At 47.4% G+C, this 24138-nt stretch overlaps 1 protein-coding gene across 1 annotated transcript; it reads left to right on the forward strand.

The window, feature by feature from the left end:
• Positions 1–12087: 12087 nt before the first annotated feature.
• Positions 12088–23591, forward strand: LOC101825065 (cytochrome b-c1 complex subunit 1, mitochondrial). Its single transcript, XM_040739759.1, has 13 exons — positions 12088–12242; positions 12482–12622; positions 16105–16191; positions 16860–16989; positions 18363–18561; positions 19044–19123; positions 21063–21178; positions 21344–21487; positions 21605–21765; positions 21893–21978; positions 22537–22625; positions 22915–22990; positions 23402–23591. Exons 1-13 carry the CDS (start codon positions 12174–12176, stop codon positions 23464–23466), a joined length of 1443 nt encoding a protein of 480 aa, XP_040595693.1. The 5' UTR covers positions 12088–12173; the 3' UTR covers positions 23467–23591.
• Positions 23592–24138: the final 547 nt, after the last annotated feature.

Consider the following 24138-nt stretch of genomic DNA (forward strand, 5'->3'; position numbering starts at 1 on the left):
TAACAAGCAGAAGTCAGCCACCCTTAAGGACCAACAGAATCACACCTCATATCCAGGATGCCAGTTTTTGGAATATTAATACTGGACTCAAAACCTTAGGGGGGGCAGGGTAGGGACTGGAATGACGGTCCAGTGGTTAGGAGCATATAGGGCTCTTAGAGACCTGAGTTAGGTTCCCAACCCCATTATCAGGCAGCTCACAATAGCTTGAGCTCTAGGGCATGTAGCACCCTTTGCTGGACTTGGCAGGCATATACAATTACCTGCACACACAACGCCCACCAGACACATACACATAGGATGAAAATTAAATAGCTCTGAGTTGGAGGCCACCCTGGTCTACAAAGTGAGTTCTAGGACAGTCAGGGCTATACAGAGAAGCCCTGACTTGAAATAAATAATTAAAAATAAAATAGATATTTTAAAGAGGGCATGACTGAGTGCTTGGTAATCCCAGAACCTTAGAGCAAGAGGCAGATCACAAGCTCAAGGCCAACTTGGCTTACATAGTCAGTTCCAGGCCAGTCTGGGCTGTGTAGTGAAATCCTGTCTCAACCACACCAAGTAAACAAAGACAGAAAGAAAAAAAAGGAAGCTGGTGAAGTTGGGGTGGGGTGGCTCTGTGAACGAAGCACTAGTGTGCAAACCAGAGTTCACACTCCCAGAACCCACATAACTGCAGGGTGAGCAAGGAGACCCACTTGTGATTCCAGCATGGGGAAGGCAGAGGCAGGATGCCCCGAGCCAGCTGGACTAGCTGGACTAGCTGGAATGGGTGAACCCTGACTCAGCTGAGAGACCCTACTTCCGTGTATAAGGCGGTGATCAAGGGCCACTCCCAGCATCGACTGCTTCAGGTCCCCTGCACGCAGATGAGCGCGTGCAGAGTGGTGAGAGCCACTAAGGAAATACAAAAGGAAAACAGGGAAGCAAAATGGTGTGTTTCAGAAAATTAAAGGAAGGAAAGGGTCCTGTGACATGGCCCAGAAAGCATTTGCTGCCAAGCGGACCACATGGGCTTGATCCCCAGAAGCCAGAAGGCAGAAAGAGAGAACCAACCATTGACAACGGTGCTCTGATATGTGAGCACTGGAACACGCACTTTTAACCTGTGAGCCGAGCTCCAGATCCCATATTGAATTTCTGATACATGGTGCAAAGCGGATGAACCTTGAAGATAATTTGGTGAATTCAATTAGCCAGACACAAAAAGACAAATACTGTAGTATCGCTCTTATCTGAGGTATCTAGAGACAGAAAGTACACTAGAGGTGACCAGGGACTAGAAGGAGAAGAAGATGAGAAATTACTTAACGGTTAGAGTTTCTACCTGGGATGATGCAAGCATTTCAGACACAGAAAAGGGTGGCAGTTGCACAACATTGTGAATGCAATTCCTGCCACTTACACCATCCCACTATTGGACTGGAGGGCTACTCAGTCCAGAGTGCGTGCTTAAATTAGGTGCTTGCCCTAAGTTTGACCCCCCAGCACTGTCATCCAGAATTGTCACGGTGGAGAGATTTTTGGGTTATGTATGCAAGTATGTATGTATGTATGTATGTATGTATGTATGTATGTACGTATGTTTATTTGTTATTTGTTTTGAGGCAGGGTCTCAATGTGTACTCCTGGCTGGCCTGGAATTTGTTATGTAGACCAGGCTGGCCTTGAACTCCCAGAGATTCAATTTCCCCCGCCTTCCGAATGCTGTGATTGAAGGTGTACATCACCATGCCTGGCCCTGTTGTGCATATTTTACTACAAAGCCTTACTATGGAACTCAGGCTAGCACTATACCTACAATCTGACTTCCTCTGCCTCCGCAGTGTGGAATTAAACACATGCACCACTATGTCTGTCTAAGAATCAAGTTCTTTTCATTATTTGTTTATTTTATGAGACAAGATCTCAATTTACCCAAGTTTTTCCTTGAACTCACTATATAAACCAAGATGACCTTGAACTTCTGATCTTCCTGCCTCTACTTTTCAAATTCTGGGATTATAGATATTATAGATATGCCCCACTTTAAGTGGCACTGGGGATTGAACCCAGAGCTTTGTGCATGGTAGGGAAGCACCCTGCCAGCTAGGCTACATCCCCAGCCCCCGCTTGCTGGTTTGAGACAGGGTCTCCCTCAGTAGCCTTGTCTGGTCCAGAACTCAGTATGCAGTCCAGCTAGCTTCAAACTTTTGGTGAACCTCCTGCTTCAGTCTTACAAGTGCTAACCTTCTGGGCCTGCACCACCACACCCAGGGAGGAATGAAAATGCCTGTGCATGGCACAACACGGGCAAACCTTTGAGCCCATTATGTTAAATCAAGTAAATGTACGTGATAGGGCTGATACCGTCTGCCTCTCCTTGTATGAGGCATTAGGACAGGCAGTCATAAAGACACAGAGCATCAGAGGTTATCTGGGGTACAGAAATAGAGAGTGATTGCCTAATGGGTCAGAGTTTCTGTTGAGGGTAGTGAAAAAATTCTTGGAAATATTGGTGGTGGTGGTTACACAACATTGTAGATGTGTCTAATGCCAACAGATTATGAGCATGTCTCACCAGTAGTGAGACTGCAAAATCTTATCCTGGATAGTTTAACATACTGTTCACAAAATAAATTGAAAATAAAGAAAAATCTAGAACAGGTGAATATATTAAATATTGGGCGAAGCTGTGCTTTGTGCCTGTGGTCCCAGCACTTGGGAGGCAGAGGCAGGAGGAACAGGAATTCAGCATCGTTCTTGGCTATGTAGCTGGCCTGGACTGCACGAGGCCCTGTCTCAAAAAAAGAGTAAGGAGATGCCAGGGCCTTCCAGAGTACAGAGACCACACACCTGGTGCTGGGTTTGAAAGCAGAGTGAAGAAGCCGGCCTCGGGGGCAGGTAGAGAAAGGAAGTCTGGTCAGGAAATGGGCTACCAGCAAAGGGTGCATGGTAGCATTTGACCTCACTTCACTCTTTACACCCGCTAAGTTATAGAAGATCAATTGATGAGCCACTAAAGCCTTGACAAATCATTGCAGCAGCCACGTGACCTGTTTGCTTATACTTCAACTTGCAATAGCATTTCCTCCTTGGGTCAATTGATTTTTTTCTCTTTCCATGAGCTTCTCTGGTGGCTTCTTACATGCACACCAAGTGTCATGACTCTATCTCCCCATTGCCCTCCCTCTCATCTCCCCTCCCCCCCCACTTCTACTGACCTTCTGCTTTACTTTATTTCATTTGATTCTTTGAGATAGGGCTTCACTATGTAGCCCTGGCTGTCCTGGAACTCACTCTGTAGATCAAGCCGACCTCGAACTCACAGAGATCCACCTGCCTCTGCCTCTGCCTCTGCCTCCTGCGTGCTGGGGTTAAAGGTCTGCAGCGCCACACCACACCTGGGATTTTATTCTTTAACTTTTTCTTTAATTTTTTGAGAATTTCAGACATGAGTACTGTATTGACATCATTTCCACTTCTTCCTCTCCCTCCCCCAACTCCTCCTGTGTCCCCACTCTCGTCCCCATAATCTCTCTAGTTATTATTCTCACACACCCAAACACAACTTGATGAGCCTGGTTAGTGTTGTTCGTATATATGTTTGTTTAGGTTTGACCACTTAGGGCTGGAGGGGCTCTCTTCTTTTTAAGATTTGATTGCCATGTCTTGTGGTGCACGTCTTCAATCCTAACTCTAGGGAATCAGAGGGACCTCTGTGAGTTCAAGGCCAGCCTGGTCTATACAGCAAGTTCCAGGATAGCCAGGGTTACATAGAAAGACCCTGTCTCAAAAGAAAGTACATATTTTATCTATTTTTGTGTGAGTATGTGTGTCTGTAGAAGTGTATGTGCCCAAGTGTGTGTGTATTCAGGAAGCCACAGATGCTGTGAGTTCATGATTGCCACAGTCATGCCGTGTCCAGAGAGTAGTGTTTCACAATACTCCTTCCCATCCTTCTGTGCTTATTGTTTTGTCTTTCTTTTGAGACAGGGTCTCTCTACACAGTCCTGGCTGTCCTGAAGCTCACTATGTGGGCCAGGCTGACCACAAACCCCAGAGATCCGCCTGTGCTGGGCTCTCCAGCTCTGGGAATAAAGGCGCGAGCCCAGTTTTGTTATTTGCCACTGGTCACCCTCCACTCCCAGTTGAGGACCAAACCCAAGGCCTTATACTTGCTAGGCAACGCTCTACCACTGGACTAAATCCCCGCCCCTGCTCTTACATTCTTTCTGTCCCCCTTTTTTTTTTTTTTTTTTTTGGTTTTTTCGAGACAGGGTTTCTCTGTATTGTTTTGGAGGCTATCGGTCCAGCCCAGCCTCGAACTCACAGAGATCCGCCTGCCACTGCCTCCCCAGTGCTGGGATTAAAGGCGTGCGCCACCACGTTTCTGTCCCCTTTTAAATGATGCTCCAAGGACCATGGAGGAAGTGATATAGATGTCTCATTTAGGAACAGTGTTCAACTGTTACTTATCCTCAGCATCTTTGACCTTTATGAATCTCTGCATTAACTTTTACCCACTCACTGCAAGCAGAAGTTTCTCTGACTAGAGCCAAGAGCAGCACTAGCCTAGGGGCACAAATACTAATATTTAGAAGGTAGTTTGACTGCATGCCCATTTAACAAGACATAAATAGTAAGTTTTCCCTTAAGGCCTGTAATTGTCTCAGTCTTGGGCTTTTTATATATTTATTTTTAAATTTGTTTGCTTGTTTGTTTTGGTTTTTCAAAACAGAGTTTCTCTGTGTAGTCCTTGCTGTCCTGGAACTCAGTCTGCAGACCAGGCTGGCCTAGAACTCAGAGATCTGCCTGTCTCTGCTGTGATTAAAGGTGTATGCATGTTGCCTATATGCATTTACCATGTGTGTGCCTGGTGCCCAGAGAGACCAGAAGAAGGCATTAGATCCCCTGGGCCTGGAGTTACAGATGGTTGTGAACTACCTCGTGGGTGCTGGAAAACAAACCCAGGTCCTCTGCAAGAGTAACGAGTGCTCTTGATGTCTGAGCCAACTCCCCAGCCCCATAGTTTCTATAAGCAGGTTATAGAATCAGACATGAATTCCTGGCCTCAAATCCAAACAGAAAGTGGTTACATTACCCTCAAAGCAATAGGCTCTATTACATCACATTCTTTTTGTAAATGAACCTTTCTTTTCTATTTATTATTATTGTCTATGCACAGTTTTCATGCCTGGCCCCTGGAAAGGTCATATGAGGTAGGTGGTTAGGTCCCGTGGGACCCAGCTACAGACAGTAAGGTAATTGTTTTGAGACCTTGTCTTAAAAAAAAAAAGTAAATAAAATCATTCTAAAGAGGAGTTGCTGAAGGACTTGGCACAGATTGTGAAGGTGAGGGACCAAGAATAACTCCTAATTTTGTTTTGTTTTTCTTCTCTCTCTCTCTCTCTCTCTCTCTCTCTCTCTCTCTCTCTCTCTCTTGAGACAGAGTCTCTCTGTATAATCGCCATGTATGTCCTGGAACTCACTTTCTAGACCAGGCTGGCCTCGAACTCATGGAGATCTCCCTGCCTCTGCCTCCCGAGAAAGCTGGGATCAAAGGCTTGCGCCATCACTGCCCAGTTTTATTTTTCTTTTTTAAGGCATGGTCTTGCTATGTAGCTCTGGCTGGCCCTGGAACTCCCTGTGTAGACCAGGCTGGCCTTCAACTTGCATCCATTTGCCTGTTTCTGCCTCACAAGGGCTGTGCCCAAACATATACCCTCTTCCCTCTGCATGTGTGCATGTGTGCTTGCATGTGTATGTGAAAATTTGTGGTGTGTGTGTGTGTGTGTGTGTGTGTGTGTGTATGCACATGTGAGCACATACATGTACCTTAATTTGGAGGCCAGAGGAAGGGGTCAGGTGACCTCCTTTTTTTTTTTTTTTATTTTCCAGTTTAAATTTAGATAAGAAACAAGGTTGCTTCTCAAGTCAGTTCCAGGTCCCTCTCCCATTCCCTCCCTTCCTCCCGAGCCCCCCCCCCAGGTGACCTCCTTGACCACTCACTTCCTGATATAACATGGAGGCAGAATCTCTGGGTGGTGAATCTAGAGCTCACCTTTTCAGCCAGTCTGGCTGTTGGCTTGCTTGAGGATTCCTTGTCTCTTACCCCTGTGAGCTGGGGTTACAGATGGCCTTCCGTGCCCACCCAGTGTTTACTCGGGTGCTAGGGATCTGAACTCTGACCTGAACTCCTGTCCTCCCACGTGTACAGTCACTGAGCTGTCTCCTCGGCTGCTTTGTGCACAAAGATTTTGTTAAACAGAACGTATTACAAAAGTACTGACATTTACAAGCCTCTAGTTTAAACAGAACGTAAGACGAAAAGCACTGACATCGTTTACAAGCCTCTAGTTTAAACAGAACGTAAGACGAAAAGCACTGACATCGTTTACCAGCCTCGAGCTTAATGAGCCTTTGTAATGCAAACACAGTTCTTGGGTGACTATTACCTGGGGCAGGAAGCCGCCAACCACAGGTCACTCCCCCAAACATCTGTGCCTGTAACAATGCTCTCTGTGAGCACCTTGAAGGTGCCTCTTCATTTTTTTTTTTTTTTGCCTTTCAGTTGCTTTCCACCTTTTTCTTCCCTTCTTATTTTGTTTGTTTTGTTTTTCCTAGATACAGTTTCTCTGTATAACAGGTCTGACTGCCCTAGATCTGTAGACCAGGATGGCCTTGAACTCAGAGATCTGCCTGCCTCTGCACCACCACCAACAAACTTCTTTTCCTCTTGTGTTGGAGAAAAAAACCTAGTTTCTCATCTCCTTGGTAAGCATTCTCCAGCTGAGCTGTGACCTTAGCCTCCCTCTTTCCCTCTCCTCTCTCTCTCCTTTCACCAGGGACTTACATAGTCCAGACTGATGCTCAAAAATATTTCTTGTACTAATGAGCTGGTGGCTCACCTGTAATCCCTGCCTTTAGGAGGCTCAAGCAGTAGTATTGTGAGTTTGGGGACAGCCTGGGCTGCTTATCAAGATCCTGTATAACTGGCTGGTGGTGGCACATGCCTTAATCCAAGCACTCAGGAGGCAGAGGTAGACAGATCTTCATGAGTTGAGGCCAGGTCTACAGAGAGAACCCTGTCTTGAAAAACAAAAACAAGAAGAACAAAGGTCTTCTGTGAAACGTGTGTGTGTGTGTGTGTGTGTGTGTGTGTGTGTGTGTGTGTGTGTGTGTGTACTACTCTTACAAAGGACCTGAGTTTGGTCCCTGGAACCCATATCGGGTGGTTCACAACTGCTAACTACAACATCTGGGGCTCCATTATCCCAAGGGCACCTGCACTCATGTGCACAAACCTACATATAATATGCATACAGGTAATTGAAAATAAATTAAAAATGAACTAAACCAAAGTATAGGAAAGAAAACAGATGGGGGGGGTAGAGAAAAAAGAGGCACACAACAAGAGAGACAGGGCAGCCCCAAGCAACCTGGCTTGTCACCCAAGATGCTTTAGGGCAGAAACAAGGGGTGCTGAAATGCTGAGAAAAGTTGTCTCTAGAACAAGTTGATATGGAACTTGTACTATAGCCTCCCTGCCTTGTTACAAGTAAAACAGTTCCTGGAACAGGAGTTCTGGTCAGAGTTTGGCTTCCTAGTATCTGAGTACACCTGGGTGGACTTGGAGAGCCACTTGTGACCCCAGCAGACAGGGGCAGGGCCTGGAGGGCCACCTGTGACCCCAGCAGACAGGGGCAGGGCCTGGAGGGCCACCTGTGACCCCAGCAGACAGGGGCAGGAGGTAGGAATCCCCTTGCAGGCTGACAGCCCAGTATCCTTGGAAGAGACGAAAGGGGATGTCTGGGAAGGTGAGTCTCACTGAAGTCAGTTTTCTCCGAAGACAACTTGAGGCATGACCAATTTGCTACTGGTTCATTCTCATAGCCAAGTTCATATTCCACCTCTGAGGGAGCCTGCTGGCACCCTCTGGACTTGGGCATTTCATTGTCCTCCCAGGAGTCTGATGTTTACCACTTCAGATGTTTCTCCGTCACTGGGATCTGAGTAATGTTCTATTTTCATGTTTCTGGAAAGCTCTTATCATCATGATGATAGTCCACATACTGGTCACTCAAGAAATGCATTTGTTAGCCGGGTGGTGGTGGCGCAGGCCTTCAATCCCAGCACTCGGGAGGCAGAGGCAGGTGGATCTCTGTGAGTTAGTTCCAGGACAGCCTCCAAAGCCACAGAGAAACCCAGCCTTGAAAAACAAACAAACAAAAAGAAATCTATCTGTTGTTTTTCTTTTTTAATTTTTCAGCTGAGACAGCAAAATAGATGATTTGTTTCATGTCACACTTGGCCACAAATTAGAACTGGACCAGTCCAGAATGCAGCAGTTCTAGGGTAGAGGACCAAAAGGAATTTTTTAACTCTCAAGCAAGGCAGGGTTCTCACACATTGGCAGTGAGGAGGTGGTACAAGTCCCAGATCCACTGAGACAACTTTTGCCAGCACCCCAGGCGCCAGCATTCCCTGGGTTTGTCCTGAGGCATCTGGGGGACAAGCCGTCTCATCTGGGCCTCTGCCTCATCTCTCTGTTTTTGTTCCTCAGCCTATGCCTTGGCTTCATCCTTCACTCCGTTCTCAGGGCAAAGAGGTCTGAATGAAGGAGACAGCCCTAGGCCAAGAGTTTGTTTCCAAACTTTTATTCTTTCAACACACCATCCAGATACAAGGTAATGAACACGCCAGGGTGGGAAACCAGATGGGAAAAAATAATGAACATAAAGGAATGTTTGTTCTTACATAATGACAAATGATTATAATTATTGCTTACTTTAAAAGAGGTTTTCTTAGCCAGGCATAGTGGCCCAGACTTTTAATCCCAGCACTCAAGAAGCAAAGTCAGCTGAATCTCCGTGAGTTTGAGACAAGCCTGGTCTATACAGCGAGTTCCAGGCAAGCAAGAGCTACAGAGTGATACTCTCTTTCCCTCCTACCCACCCCTCTCTGAGACAGGGTCTCACTATGTAGCTCTCGGTGTGCTGGAACTCACTGTGTAGACCAGGCTGGCCTTGAATACACAGAGATCAACCTGCTTCTGTCTCTTAAATGCCCAGATTAAAGGTGTGTGCCATTATGCCCTGCTGAGACACTGACTTAAACAAACAAAAAACAAAATAAAACAAAAACAGTTTTCTTATGTGATGCTGGGGAATGAACATAGGACCTTGTATAAGCTATTATTAAACCATGTCCCAGCCTGGCAAATAATTATGTTTTAAATTTTTGTTTATTTATTGTCTGTACACTTAAGAATTTGTGTGCATGTGGAGGTCTGAGAACAACTTTGTGGAATCCGTTCTCTCCTTCCACCAATGTGGGTTCTAGAGTTTGAATTTGGGTGGTCAGGGTTAGTAGCAGCACCCTTACCCACCTCACTGGCCCAGTAATTCATTCAAAACACAAAACAAAGCTGGGCCTGGAGAGATGGATCAGCAGTTAAGAACACTTGATGCTCTTGCAGAGAGCCTGGGTCCAATTCCCAGCGCCCACAGACAGCTGGCAACCATCTATAACTCAAGTTCCAGAGTTCTAGCCTCTGAGAGCACCAGCCACACACATGATACATGCACACATGCAGCAAACATTCAATACCCATAAAGTTAAAGGTAGATCTTTAAAAACCCACAAGAGTCTGGAGAGATGGCTCAGTGGTTAAGAGCATTTGCAGCTCTGGTAGAAAACCCAGGTTCAGTTCCCAGCACCCACAGGGCAGCTCACAAATGTCTACAACTCCAGTTCCAGGGGATTCAAAGTCATCTGCTGGCCTGTACATGCAGACATTAAAAACAAAACAAAACAAAACAAAAAAACTGTAAAAAAGCAACACCCATGAGTCCTAATGTTGTAATGATACAAGAATTGTCAAATATTCAGATTTTAAACCACTACAAAGAGTCATTCTAGTGGAAAATGATCTTCTAAAGTCTTTCATTTATACTGACATATGAGCTGTACCTGTCATTTGGATGCTGCAACTTCTGGCAGGCTGTCAGCCGCAACGTGAAGCGAGTGGGCGCAGCACTGTGAGACACGCAGAGCTGAGGGGGACGAGGCAACTGGTTTGCCTTTCAGGGCTTCAGACCTGTTTTTCAATTAAATGTCTACTTCATGAAACACTATCCTAATGTCTTCGTACTCATCCTCATAACCCGTCCTTTCCTAGCAATAAAGAATATTATGGAGTATCGTTTACATTACAGTCAACATACTGCACTTAGTCACTACACCTGATCGCCAGTGACTTTGAACTAATTTTGGTCCAGCCTGGCCTCGAACTCACAGAGATCCGCCTGCCTCTGCCTCCCTAGTGCTGGGATTAAAGGCGTGCGCCACCACCGCCCGTTGAACTAATTTTGGATGACAGGAAAAGGCAACCCAAAATGTTTCCCAACTACGCAGATAGTTACTTAACCCGTTTGCTTCAACAGAAGGACATGGCCCTAGGGTTTAAGATCTTATGAAGACCTGTGCAGGAAGATCAAGTTAGTGATTGTTTTTGGTAGCACTGCACAGGCTTCCAAAAGGCACACTCCTTTTTCATTGTAGCATGAAACTGAAACTCTTATTAATGGACAAATTAAAGTCTGGGAATGTTAAAAACAAAACACAGGAGTCACAAACAACTCACGGAAATCTGTGCAAACTATGAACCTTAGTTAATAATGAACCAAAAATGGCCCATTAGTAGTCAAAGATGAGCTATACTAATGTAGGATGTAAGGAGGAACTGATCCCCTGTGCTTGGGGGGGAATCTCTAATCCTCTCAACACTTCTGTGAATATAAAGGGGCTCTAAAAATGCCTCAGCAGATAGAGGCACTTTCTGTACAAGCCTGGTGACCTGAATTTGATTCCTGGAATCTATGTAAAGGTACAAGGAGAGAAATGACTCCCCACAATTGTCCTCTCACCTTTGAGCACATGTGGGGACACACCCCACCACTCACATATCATGTATACATGGTCAAATAATAGATAATAAAAATAATTTTAAATTAAAAATTAACACAAGCAAAAAGCTGGCAGAGGACTGAGGATGTAGTTCAGTTGGTACTATTTGCCTAGCATTCATGAAACACTGGCTGTATTTCTTAGCACCACAGAAGTCTTAGTACTTGGGAGGGGGAGGTAGGGGGATCAGAAGTTCGGGGTCATCCTTGACTACAAAGTGCATTTGAGGCCAGATTGGCCTACATGAGACCCTGACTCTCAAAGAAAGCAGGTAACTTGGCTTGTTTTGTTTGTTTGTTTTTTGAGAGACACTCTCACTATATAGCCCTGGCTCACTAAGTATACCAGGCTAGTCTGGATTGCAAGAGACCTATTTGCCCCTCTCTTGAGTACTGGGATCAAAGGTATTTACCACCACATCCAGCAACTCAGAATATTCTGTTTTGCTCAATTTTCCTCTCTAAATTATAATTTTGGTACACAAAATCTCAATCAATACACACCATCTTTTCTCTAATTTCAGATGTTTTTTTAAAAAAAGTTTTGAAAAGATTACACATATAGAAAAACACATATTCATTAAAAAATGGTTAGTTTTTTGTTGTTGTTTTCCAAACGTAGAATTCTATTTCTCAAATTAGCCTCTACATTGTTCTGTTTTTCATACACACACTTTCTTTTTTTTTTTTTCACTTTGTAGACACTGTCTTACACAATCCAGGCTAATTTCTAATTCTTTGTGCAGGAGAGGATGTCGTTGAATTCCTGATACTTCCCTGCTTCCATTTCCCAAGTGCTGACTTTCAGTACTACTTTGGCAATATAATATTAACCATTTAAACATATTTTATTCTTTTCAACTAACTTCAGTGACTACCTTGCCAGGGAAGCACTGGCAGGTGGGTGTTTCAGTCCCTGGCGGGCTGCTGCAGCTGCTCCCGCAGTTGGAAAAACGGCGCACAGCGCCTCCCTCAGGTGGAGAAGGCGAGGACTGGGACGGCCCGAGGGCCAGCGGCAGACGGATGGACAGTCAGGTGCACGTCGACTACCGGAGGCTTCTGGACCAAAGGAAAACACAAGCACTCATTCTCGAGAATGGACCTTGTGCCCGGCAGGGGGCGACCGAGTGCCACGTCTTCCGTACAGCGCCTGCGCGTCAGACTCCGCCTTCTCGTTTCTGCGCATGCGTGGCGCGGCTTTCCGTTGACGGGGACTGGAAGATGGCGGCGTCCGCAGTCTGTCGGGCTGCCTGCTCCGGGACACAAGCGCTGCTTCGCACCCGCCGCACGGTGAGGTGGCGGCGAGAACGCTGGGCTGCGGGGCTCAGGGCTCCCGCACGCAGATGAAGAGTGGGCTGTCGGCAGTGGCGGGTCGGAGTGCGGAGGTCGCGGGGTCAGGGCCGTGGGAAGGTCACGGCGAGGGCGGGGATGGGCATCGGGGATGGGCATCTGGCGTGGGCGTGAGAGCCGGGGTCCCACGGCCAGAGGCCTGGAGAGCAGTTCCTACAGTGGTCGTCTTCTTCCTCTAGCCGGCCCTGCTGAGGTCACCTGCCTTGCGGGGTACCGCCACCTTCGCCCAGGCCCTCCAGAGCGTGCCGGAGACCCAGGTCAGCGTGTTGGACAACGGGCTGCGTGTGGCCTCGGAGCAGTCCTCCCACCCCACCTGCACGGTGAGTGGTCGCCAGCCTCCAGGCGGGAGCCCGCCGTGTTTCCCAGGTCGGGATATGACCTTGGGCTCCAGTCTTCTGTCTGTTTTGGGTGGAGACGGGCATACTGCCGGATTTGACCCTGTACCTGACTTCAGCCCGCCAGCCCACATTACGATGCTCGCCAAGTCAGGGCCCAACTCTTTTCCAGCTTTGCGTTCCAGCCGCAAGAGGGAAGTGATTATTGTCTTACAATGAAAAATAAAATGAGATTTCAAGACTTCGGGTGATTTACAGAAAGGCACCCAGAACTGTCAGGCTCACCACCTAGATTTTATAATGTGTAGGCTAGACCATGGATGCACCTCAAGAATTGTCTCTGAAGGGCTGGGAAGATAGATGGCCCGATGGGTAATGGGCTTGCTTCTCAAGCATGACCACCTGTATTTGGATCCCCTGTGTGGTGATTTGGGTCTAACACCAGTACTGAGGAGGGTGAAGACTAGTGTCTCTAGCTAGTCTTACTTTTTGTTTGTTGGTTTTTTCAAGACAGGGTTTCTCTGTATTGTTTTGGAGGCTGTCCTGGAACTCGATCTGTAGACCAGGCTGGCCTCGAACCAGCAGAGATCCGCTGCCTCTGCCTCCCGAGTGCTGGGATTAAAGGCGTGCACCACCAACGCCCAGCCCCTTTTATTTTATGTGTATGAGTGGTTTACCCATATGTATGTTTGTGTACCATGTGTGCATGATGCCCATGGAGGCCCAAAGAGACTTCAGATCCCCTGGAACTGGAGTTACAGGTGGTTGAGAGCCACCATGTGGGTGCTGGAAATTGAACCTGGGTCCTGTGGAAGAGCAGTCAGTGCTCTTAACCTCTACACATCCATCCTTCCTTCCTTCCTTCCTTCCTTCCTTCCTTCCTTCCTTCCTTCCTTCCTTCCTTCCTTCCTTCCTTCCTTCCTTTCGACTTTTCGAGACAGGGTTTCTCTGTGTAACAGTCCTGGCTGTCCTGAAACTCACTTTTGTTGATCAGGCTGACCTCCAACCCATAGAAATCTGCCTGTCTCTGCTTCCGGACTAAAGGCATGCACCACAACCACCCTGTCTAGGACTATGTGCTTTTGATGGCTGATTCAGTTTTGTAGGAACAAATAATGTCCTTTGATATAAATTGTTACCAAGCACAGGACATGGTGGTAGGTGATTTCCTTGATACATGGAAACTGTATAAACAGACTCTAAGAAAGCTTAGTAAATCATGCTGCATTCCACTGACTAAGACACTGTGATTGTGAGGAGTTCCAAAGAAAGAATTCTGTGAATTGTAATCTAAGATGGTAGATTTAAGGTGAATGCTTGGGCCTGCAGAGATGGCTCCGTGGGTAAAGTCATTGTGCAACCACAAGAAGAGGAGTATTTATCCTAGTGCCCAGATAACAAGCTAGGAGTCCTTCAAAACCTGCAGCTCCAGCTGTGATGAACATGGTGTCTACCTTCGGCTCCCATGTGCACACAGGCACCTGCACCTACACACAGGTGCACATCTCACAAAAAGTAAAATGTCTAACACTGGAGACAGAGGCAGGAGGATCTCTGTGAGTTCGAGGCCAGCCTGGTCTACAGAGAGAGTTCCAGGGCAGTCTCTAAAACAATACAGAGAAACCCTGTCTCAAAAAACCAAAAAAAAAGTAAGATGCACGTTTATCTAAAATTATACTACACAGCCGGGCGTTGGTGGCGCACGCCTTTAATCCCAGCACTCGGGAGGCAGAGGCAGGCGGATCTCTGTGAGTTCGAGACCAGCCTGGACTACCAAGCGAGCTCCAGGAAAGCCTCCAAAACAATACAGAGAAACCCTGTCTCGAAAAACCAAAAAAAAAAATAATAATAATAATAATAAAATTATACTACACAACAGTGTAATTATCAACTGTTTGCAAAGCATGTGGAAAACTTAAGGCAGCAATGAACAAATAATAAAAAGCTCAACCATTTGGGTAAGTAGTGTGTGTCACAGAGCCCTGGCAGACTGTAACCCTAGTACTTGGGAGGTGGGGACAGGAGGATTGGAATTTGAAGACTATCTTCAACTACAGAATAAATTCAAGGCCATTCTGACCTACAGCACACTCTCTCTCAAAAAAACAAAACCACAAAAAGAATATAAGATTCACACTTGGTAGGTAGAAGCAGGCAGATCTCTTCAGTTCAAGTCCAGCCAGGAGTATACAGTGAGACCCTATCTTAAAAATTACAGGAATGTTAAGATTGTTATACTGGGGCATCATGGGAGGGCTGGCTGGAGAGATGGCTCACTGGTTAAAAGCTTGCATTGTTTTTGCAGAAGACTAAAGTTCTATTCCCAGTACCCACTCCAAGTGGCTCACAACTATCTGTAACTCTGGCTCCAGGGGAATCCAACACCCTCACACAGACATACATTTGGGAAAACACATAATCCACATAAAATAAAAATAAATCATTAAAAAACAAAACTTGTTTAAGGTCTAGAGATGTACATCAGTAATAAAGTAATTACTAAGCATTCACGAGGCTTTGCGTTTGATCTCCACTACTGAAATAGGATGAAGTCATAATGAAGCCGGACACAGTATGCTTATGGTCCCAGATATTTGAGAGATTGAAAGATGAGGGTTGTTTTAATCCAGAAGTTCAGTACCAGCCTAGCAACATGTTGAGACTCCATGTTGAAAAGTTAACTGAGCCATTATAGGGTCTCACTATGGAAGTTACCTTCTCTTTGTTTTTTATACCAAGATCTCACTATGTAACCCTGGCTGGGCTGGAACTTGCTATGTAAATCAGACTGGCCTCAAACTTACCTCTGCTGGGATTAAAAGCGTGCACCTTGCTTCAGTATCTTTTTAAAATGATGAAGTGCAAAGTATCTAAGTAACTTTTCTGATGAAAAAATAAAATCATCAGAACAAAGGCGAAGGATAGTATTTTGTTGTTTTGAGACAGGGTCTTGCTGTGTTGCACAGGCTAGCCTTGAATTTATAATCCTGCTTCTGCCTTCCAGAGTGCTGGGATAGCAAGTGTATGACACCATACCTAGCTTGCATGTGATTCTTAGAATATAGAAAATAGGCTATTGTCTACAAATGATAGGATTCATGCATAGAAGAAAACAATTAACTAGAAATTATAGTTGTGGGGCCAGGTAAATGGGCACAGTTGAGAGAAGGGGGGAATGGGTTTCTGTGAGTTCAAGGCCAGATTAGGGGCCAAAGCATGACAGTGCCTCAAAGATGAACACCAAAAATGTTCCTTGATGCCTTTGATGGCCTATGGGGAACCCTGTTTCAGGCAGAAGAGGACTCTTCCCTGTGCTGTGGGCTCTCCTGTCTCTGACTTTAGGGCTCTTAGTGGGGCAGCTCTTCCCACATTGCCACCATGAGGACTTTGTGAAACCTGTGCCGCTTACTCAGGTGGTTTTGTGACTGATTTGTTGCTTCCTTTTGTTGGTGGTTTCTTGTGTGCAGGTGGGAGTGTGGATTGATGCTGGCAGCCGTTACGAGACTGAGAAGAACAATGGCGCAGGCTACTTTTTGGAACACCTGGCTTTCAAGGTAAGTCTTGTGAAGCCCATGTTTCCCCTCAGTTAGGCCTACCTGTCTCAAAGACCATAATCCAAAAAGTTAGTCTCCTGATTGTGGAACTTTTGGGGCATTATGTATGGCTACGCTTTCTGGAAGGAGCCATATGGGGTTGTTTTTTTCCTGAGTGTTTATCTGATGAGTCTTTGCCTGAGGTCCCCCTTCCAGGTTGCAGTCCATCATAGCAGGGACTTGGAAAGCTAATCACTTTACATCCGCAGCCAAGAGCAGACAGAAGGCTGGACTGTTAGGGAAACTCTTAATTATTAGGCAGCACTTGCTGCAGCCATGCTGTTCTGCCCCTGACTGTCTCCATCCTTTGGCCCATGATGCTGTCTGCTCAGCTGAGGGCCTACTTAGTATAGTGAATACAGACTGTTGAGGGAGGTGTGTGCTGGAATTTCAGCCTTTGAAGGCAGATTCTTATACTCTGTGGCTCCTGGTTTGGATTTTTGTTTTCTTTTTTAATATATACTATGTATTTGCCTATTGCATCTCCTGGAACTGGGGTTATGGGTGGTTGTAAGCCACCATATGGGTGCTTGGAATTGAACCTGCATCCTCTGTAAGAGCAGCAAGTGCTGTTAACCTCTGAGCCATGTCTTCAGCCCCTGATTGGTCCTTTTGATGTCTGATTTCAGGGAACAAAGAATCGGCCTGGCAATGCCTTAGAGAAGGAGGTAGAGAGTATGGGGGCTCATCTTAATGCCTACAGCACTCGGGAGCATACTGCTTACCTCATCAAGGCACTTTCCAAGGACCTACCAAAAGGTAACACCTGAGGAAGGCGGGCACAACAGGGTAGGTCTCCAGGGCTGCAGAAATCAGGCCTCCAGAGTTCCTGGACTGTCCTCAGAGCTGGACTTATCCGTGGGGCTGTTGCCTTGTTGAAAAGCAATTGATAGGATGGTACAACAATGAGAAATATCTTTTTGTTTGTTCTTGTTTTCGAGACATGGTTTCTCTGTGTAGCTTTGGAGCCTGTCCTGGCACTCACTCTGTAGACCAGACTGGCCTGACGCACATAGATCCATCTTCCTCTGCCTCCCAAGTTCTGGGATTAAAGACTTGCACCACCACCACCACCACCACCCAGCCACAGAATTTTTTTTTTTTTTTTTTTTTTTTTTTTGGTTTTTCGAGACAGGGTTTCTCTGAATTGCTTTGGAGGCTGTCCTGGAACTCTCTGTGTAGACCAGGCTGGCCTGGAACTCACAGAGATCCACCTGCCTCTACCTCCTAAGTGCTAGAATTAAAGGCGTGGGCCACCAACACCCAGCGCCAGAAATGTCATTTTTAAACTCTTTTTTTTTCCTAGTGTATATGTTGGTGTATGCTTAGTCAACAGTAACTTTCAAGAGTCAATTCTCTCTTTCTGTCATGTGGGTTCTGGTACTGAAACTCAGGTCATCATGCTTGGTGGCAAATGCCCGTATTCACAGAGTCAGGTCTAAGTTTTTTGGTTCGTTTTTTTGGGGGTGGTTTTTTTTTTTTTTTTTTTTTTTTTTTTTTTTTTTTTTATTAATATTTTTTTATTTTCCATTTTAAATTTAGATAAGAAACAAGGTTGCTTCACAAGTCAGTACGAGGTCCCTCTCCCTTTCCCTCCCCTCCTCCCGTGCCCTCCCCCCATCCCCCCCCGGGGGTGGTTTTTTTTTTTTTTTTTTTTTTTTTGGTTTTCAAGACAGGGTTTCTCTGTGGCTTTGGAGGCTGTCCTGGAACTAGCTCTTGTAGACCAGGCTGGCCTCGAACTCACAGAGATCCGCCTGCCTCTGCCTCCCAAGTGCTGGGACTAAAGGTGTGCGCCACCAACGCCCGGCTGGGGGTAGTTTTTAAGACAGGGTTTCTCTGTCGCTTTGGAGGCTGTCCTGGAACCAGCTCTTGTAGACCAGGCTGGTCTTGAACTCACAGAGATCCGCCTGCCTTTGCCTCTGTCTCCTGAGTGCTGGGATCAAAAGGTGTGCGCCACTTCCGCCTAGCCAGGTCTAAGTTTTTTTTATATAAAGTCCCATTATGTAGCCCAAGTTGGCTTTGAACCACTGTGTAGCCTGGATGTCCTTGAACTCTTAGTAATTCCTCCTACAAATACTGGGATTAGGGGTGCACACTACCATGCTCAATTAACACATCCTTCCCATATCCAGTTGTGGAGCTCCTGGCAGATATTGTGCAAAACTGCAGTCTGGAAGACTCCCAGATTGAGAAGGAACGAGACGTGATCCTGCGGGAGATGCAGGAAAATGATGCGTCTATGCAGAATGTGGTCTTTGATTACCTGCATGCTACGGCATTCCAGGGCACACCTCTGGGCCAGGCTGTGGAGGGGCCCAGTGAGAACGTCAGGTGAGAGGGAGCTGGTTGAGATTGAAATAAAGCATGTCCCCATCAGTCACATGCCATTTAGGTTGTCTAGCTGCCTGTGCTGTTTGTTTTCCTAATTCATACAACTTTTATATGGCCATTTGGTCCTATGACCCTGTTGGACTTGGGTCTTCAGTTGAATCTTGAACTGTGTTTACGGTATCCATCCATGCATGTCCTGACAGTCGGGGAGGGAACATCAGGGGTCCCTTCTGTATACCACTTTGTCCTCTGTTGGGAGTATGCCATGAGGAGTGTTACATCAGTAGGAAGGGTGCCCCTTCAGAGCCCAGTATTAACTCATACCTTCTTCAACATGCTGCCTGTGGGTCCTGAAGGAGTAGGTGACAGAATGGATTGAGAGGGGTGTGCTTTAGCCTGTTCTCCAAAGTCTTCTCAGCTGCTTTTTGTATGACTCAGCTTGCTGTGGATTGAGGGGGTTGACTCAGCTGCATGTTTTGCAGGAGGCTGTCGAGAGCAGACTTGACTGATTACCTCAACAGGCATTACAAAGCTCCTCGAATGGTGCTGGCTGCAGCTGGAGGTGAGTGGAGGGTTTGCTGAAGCCCTGGACAGGGGGGCCCACCTTGCTTATCAATGCCTACATCCTCTGGTTCTCACCTAGAGGGCTCCAGGGAACTCTATTCCTGGCCTGTCATTGAGGTATGTGACTCTTCTATGCTTTGAGATAGGCTAGGATCACCTAGTCCTAAAATACCCTGTTTGGGGGCCAATGGAAGACATGGGCGTATTCCTTACAGCCTTGCCATGAGTGCCACTGACAATGGCTTTGTGATAATATATACTTGATGGTGACTGGGGCCACCTTAAAATAGAGACACAGAACTATAGCAGAGGTTTTCATGGGAGCTTAGCGTTAGAAGTGGGCAGGGAGCACATGTTGTTCCAACAGACTTCTGAAGGGTACTGGTTGTCAAAAGTGGATGGATTCTACATTGTTTTCTGATGTAGGTCTATATAGGTCTAGCTGTGGCTAGGGAAGCAGACCTGCTTAAAACTTGCACCAAGGTGGGAGAAAAAGTCCCAGAAAGAACAGCACAGGGAACCTGGGAACCAAAAGCAGCATCAGTTACTAACCCATCAGACTTTCTGAGTCTTAGCAGGCTTGGGGCAGGCTGTCCTGTGATGGTGCTCATCTGTAAAGGTGTGCCCCAGGCATCTGTGTCTGGCACAGAGTCCACCTAAGGCGTGGGCTTGTCATGTTCCTTGTACTTGGCCTCAGCTCCCCAGGCTCCCAGGGTAAATTGTGGCCCTGCAGGAGCACCTCTTTTGACCACCTCCTTCAGGGCCATCAGTGGGGTCTGTGATAGAGCTGGAGAGAAGGACAGAGCATCCCGTAGCCTTGTCCTCAGAGCCTACCAGTGCCCTCAATGCAGGCTAGATGATGCCAGAGACACAGACCATTGCCCTTTCTGTTTGTTTTTCTGAACATTTTTCATTGAATTTGTGTGTGTGTGTGTGCATGTACGTGTATGTACTCACACCCAAGGATCACTTGCATGAGTCGGTTCTCTCCTACCATTGTGGGTCTCAAGGGTCACACTCAGTCATCAGTCTTGCCTTTACTTGCTGAGCTACTGGTTGGCCCAGAGAGTGAGTGAGTGAGTGAGTGATGTGACTGTGTGTGTATGTGTGTCTGTGTATGTATGCCAAAGAGGGTGTTAGATCTCCTGGAGCAAGTTATGTGCAGTTGTGAGCTGTCTGACATTGGTCCTGGGAACTGAACTCAGGTCCTCTGGAAGAGCAGGAAGCACTCTTAACTACTGAGCCATCTCTCCAGCCCTACTTATATTTGTACTGCTGGGATTGAACCTAAGGCATTATGCATGCTAGGCAAAAACTCTAAGCACTTAAATATCTTCCAGTCTGCTAAGTTTTTTTTTGTTTTGTTTGTTTTTTGTTTTGTTTTTTGAGACAGGGTTTCTCTGTATTGTTTTGGAGGCTACCCTGGAACTAGCTCTGTAGACCAGGCTGGTCTCGAACTCACAGAGATCTGCCTGCCTCTGCCTCCCAAGTGCTGGGATTAAAGGTGTACGCCACCAACGCCAGGCTAAGTTTTTAATATAATTTTTGAAACATTTAGTGTGGGGGCTGGAGAGATGGCTCAGTGGTTAAGAGCACTCACTGACTGCTCTTCCCAGAACCCTCATGGCAGCTCACAACTGTCTGTAACTCCGAGTTCTAACACCCTCACACAGACATACATGTAAGCAAAGCACCAATACACATAAAATAAATAAATGTTTAAAGAAGTAATGTGTATGAATGTCTGCACACCATGAGTGCCTGTTGTTCACAGAGGTCAGAGAGGGCGTGAGACTGGAACTAAAGTTGTAGATGGTTATAAACCACCATGTGGGTGTTAACCAATCCCTGACCTGCAGGAAGACAGGACATGGAAGTCTGATTGCTCTTAGCTGTGCTTGCACTCTGGGCTCCCGCTAACACCACTGTTCCCCCAGGGGTGGAGCACCGGCAGCTGCTAGACCTCGCCCAGAAGCACTTCAGCAGCGTCTCTCGAGTGTATGAAGAGGATGCTGTACCTGGTGTAACTCCGTGTCGCTTCACTGGCAGTGAGGTGTGCCTGGCGGCAGGGTTGATGCTCTGAGCTGGGGACCTCTGGGAGGATCCTTGTGTGCGTGTCTGTCTTTGTGGTGTCAGATTCTTCAGGAATTGGCAAGGGCCTGGCATCTCCCACTCAGGAGGTCTGGTTTCTTGTCAGCCTTGATATGTATTGTTTCAGATCCGTCATCGTGATGATGCCCTGCCTTTAGCCCATGTGGCCATTGCTGTAGAGGGACCTGGCTGGGCTAACCCAGACAATGTGGCCCTCCAAGTGGCTAATGCCCTCATTGGCCACTATGACTGCACTTATGGTGGAGGAGCGGTGAGTGCCAGGAACAGGCATGGCATCTTGCCTTCAGGGAGGAGAGGATGCTGGGTTGTGGAGCTTAGGCTGTGGACCACAGATAAGAGGGTTGTTAATGATCCTTGCATTTGGCAGAACCTGTCCAGCCCTCTGGCTTCTGTTGCTGTGACTAACAAGCTTTGCCAGAGTTTCCAAACCTTCAACATCTCCTACTCTGAGACTGGGTTGCTGGGTGCACACTTTGTCTGTGATGGCATGAGCATCGATGACATGGTTTTCTTCCTGCAAGGCCAGTGGTGAGTGTCAGCTCAGTATTGCCATGTGAATGAACGAGGGGTGTTTGACCAGGCGAGTAAGAGACAACACACGGTCTCCCAGAATGAGTATCACTTCAAACACACTCCCACCCCCCACCCACTTTAGGATGCGTCTGTGCACCAGTGCCACAGAGAGTGAGGTGACTCGGGGCAAAAACATCCTCAGAAATGCCTTGGTGTCTCATCTGGATGGTGAGTCCTCATCCCTGTAATGAGGGGTACAATATGTCCCAGTAGTGATGACAGTGGCCAGGTTTAGAAAGGAAAGCCTTGGCTGTGTGTGGTGTTTCACACTTGTAATCCCAGCTTTTGGGAGATGAGCCAGGAAGAACAGGAGTTCATGGTTACCCTTAACTTCACGGTGAGTTCGGGGCCAGACTGTAGTACATGAGACCATATCTTAAGAATAAAAGTTAGGCAAGGTGGCACAGCCTTATCCCGGCACTCTGGAGGCAGAGACAGGCAGGTCTTTTTAGTTAGAAGCCAGTCTGGCCTGCCAGCTAAGCTACATAGCGAGACCTTGTCTCAGAACAAAAGAAAAGGAGAGGGAGGGAAAGACGTAAGGCCACACCTACCCTGCCACCCCAGATGCAGGCGTTGGAGTTTCAGGTGCATGTGGAGGTGCCCAGGTCAGTAGCCACTACCGTTGTGACAGGCTGTTACGAATATGGGGTCAGCATGGTCCTAGAGGCCTCTGTGGGCCCAAGATTGGACTAGGCAGACCTCTAAGCTTTTCCCCTTCCCTTCAAGGTACCACCCCTGTGTGTGAAGACATTGGGCGCAGCCTCCTGACTTATGGCCGCCGCATCCCTCTGGCTGAGTGGGAGAGTCGGATTGCGGTAATTAGACCCCTGGAAGAGGTCTGGAGCCTTAGGCTGATGGGCCTCTGCAGAGTGGGGATCTGATCCAACAAAAATTGCTCCCTTAAGCATCTCTGTTATCCAAGGCAGCTGCTACTTGTACGGGTGGGGGTAACCAGAGGAGTACTGATGACTGTGGCTGTGGACATTCATCCTTTGGGTAGAGGAACAGGTCCAAAGGACCAGTAGGAAGTGTGAGTTGACTCAAGAAAATACTGGTGGGTGCCTGGTACCTGTCACTCAGTGTTCTCTCCGTTTCTGCCTCCAGGAGGTGGATGCCCAGATGCTGCGTGAGGTTTGCTCCAAGTACTTCTACGACCAGTGTCCCGCAGTGGCTGGGTATGGTGAGTGTCTAGAAGGTCTGCTCTTTTGTCGTTGTCCTCCCTCCTGCCTCTCTTCCCTGTCCCCCCTTTGAGAAGGAAGCTGAGGTTCTCTCCAGTAACCTGACTGCCAGGGAGTTCTTTTTCAGAACTTGTCCCAACAGTTCCCCAACTCCTTGCCAAGCTACTTCCATTAATACCCCACCCACCCCCCAGCCCACCAGGTAACAGGTACCCCCGCATGTGGGGTGGGGCTCCCAGGGCCAGAGCGTGAAAGGACAGGCTCTGCACCCCGGGGAATGTGCTCTTCCCTCTTTTGCTCAAAGCTTGTCTTGTGCTGCTCTGGGCAGCCACTCTGAGCTGGGTGTGGCACAGGGCCAGGTGTCCCTGTGCAGGCCAGGCACCCCACCCTGACTCCCCACCCTATCCCCACAGGCCCCATTGAACAGCTCCCAGACTACAACCGGATCCGTAGCGGCATGTTCTGGCTGCGCTTCTAGGCAGGAAGTCTGTGCTGGCAGGCAAGAGGGTGGGGCCAGGGACTCGGGGTCCTCTGCCACAAACATACCACTCCTGCTGCTCAGACGTATGCAGCCAATTACCACTAATAAAGTCCTATTGAGAACTGTGTTGTCCTTTCTTGAGTATTGGCATGGAATCCGCTGGGTAGCAAAGACTTCCTCACGTTCTACATCCTCTGAATCCTGCCTTCTGATGTGTCCCTCAGCCAGGGGCAAGTGTGGAGGCTGCGACACAGAGGCCGGAAACCTTTGATGCTTGCAGGGAGTACTCCCAGATGTTTCCACTCAGCTACATGGGGGACATTCCTTAGCCAGATTGTCCCAGGAGTGGGGTGTGGGAGTTATGGAAACTACAGGCCCTGCCTGTACCCTGTTGATGTCCCAGTGTGGAAACTGGGAGCTTATATGGGAAACCCTCACTGAAGACACTGTACAGAGCCACCCTTTGGTGGCCTCTGTTCTCTGCTGGGATGGACGAGGAGGGGCTGCTAGTGTCCCAGAGGAAGCTGCTTCTGAGTGTGTACAGTTATAGAGAGCCTGGGGCATGGTGTTTGGATTTGGTTTCTAACTGCTGTCTGGACAGGCAAGTCAGGAATCCTTTGCCTTTATTTGCCGCTGACTCAGGCTCCAAGAATAGCCCTGAGCTCAGTG

Source organism: Mesocricetus auratus, unplaced genomic scaffold, assembly GCF_017639785.1.
Source record: "Mesocricetus auratus isolate SY011 unplaced genomic scaffold, BCM_Maur_2.0 Super-Scaffold_100691, whole genome shotgun sequence".
Classification (NCBI taxonomy): Eukaryota; Metazoa; Chordata; class Mammalia; order Rodentia; family Cricetidae; genus Mesocricetus; species Mesocricetus auratus.

Excerpts from the sequence above, each read along its gene's own strand:
- LOC101825065 (XM_040739759.1), top strand. The coding sequence starts at position 12,174 with ATGGCGGCGTCCGCAGTCTGTCGGGCTGCCTGCTCCGGGACACAAGCG. Across the intron at positions 12,243-12,481 it reads TGCTTCGCACCCGCCGCACG|CCGGCCCTGCTGAGGTCACC; the intron begins GTGAGGTGGCGG and ends TTCTTCCTCTAG. Across the intron at positions 21,488-21,604 it reads GCACTTATGGTGGAGGAGCG|AACCTGTCCAGCCCTCTGGC; the intron begins GTGAGTGCCAGG and ends TGCATTTGGCAG.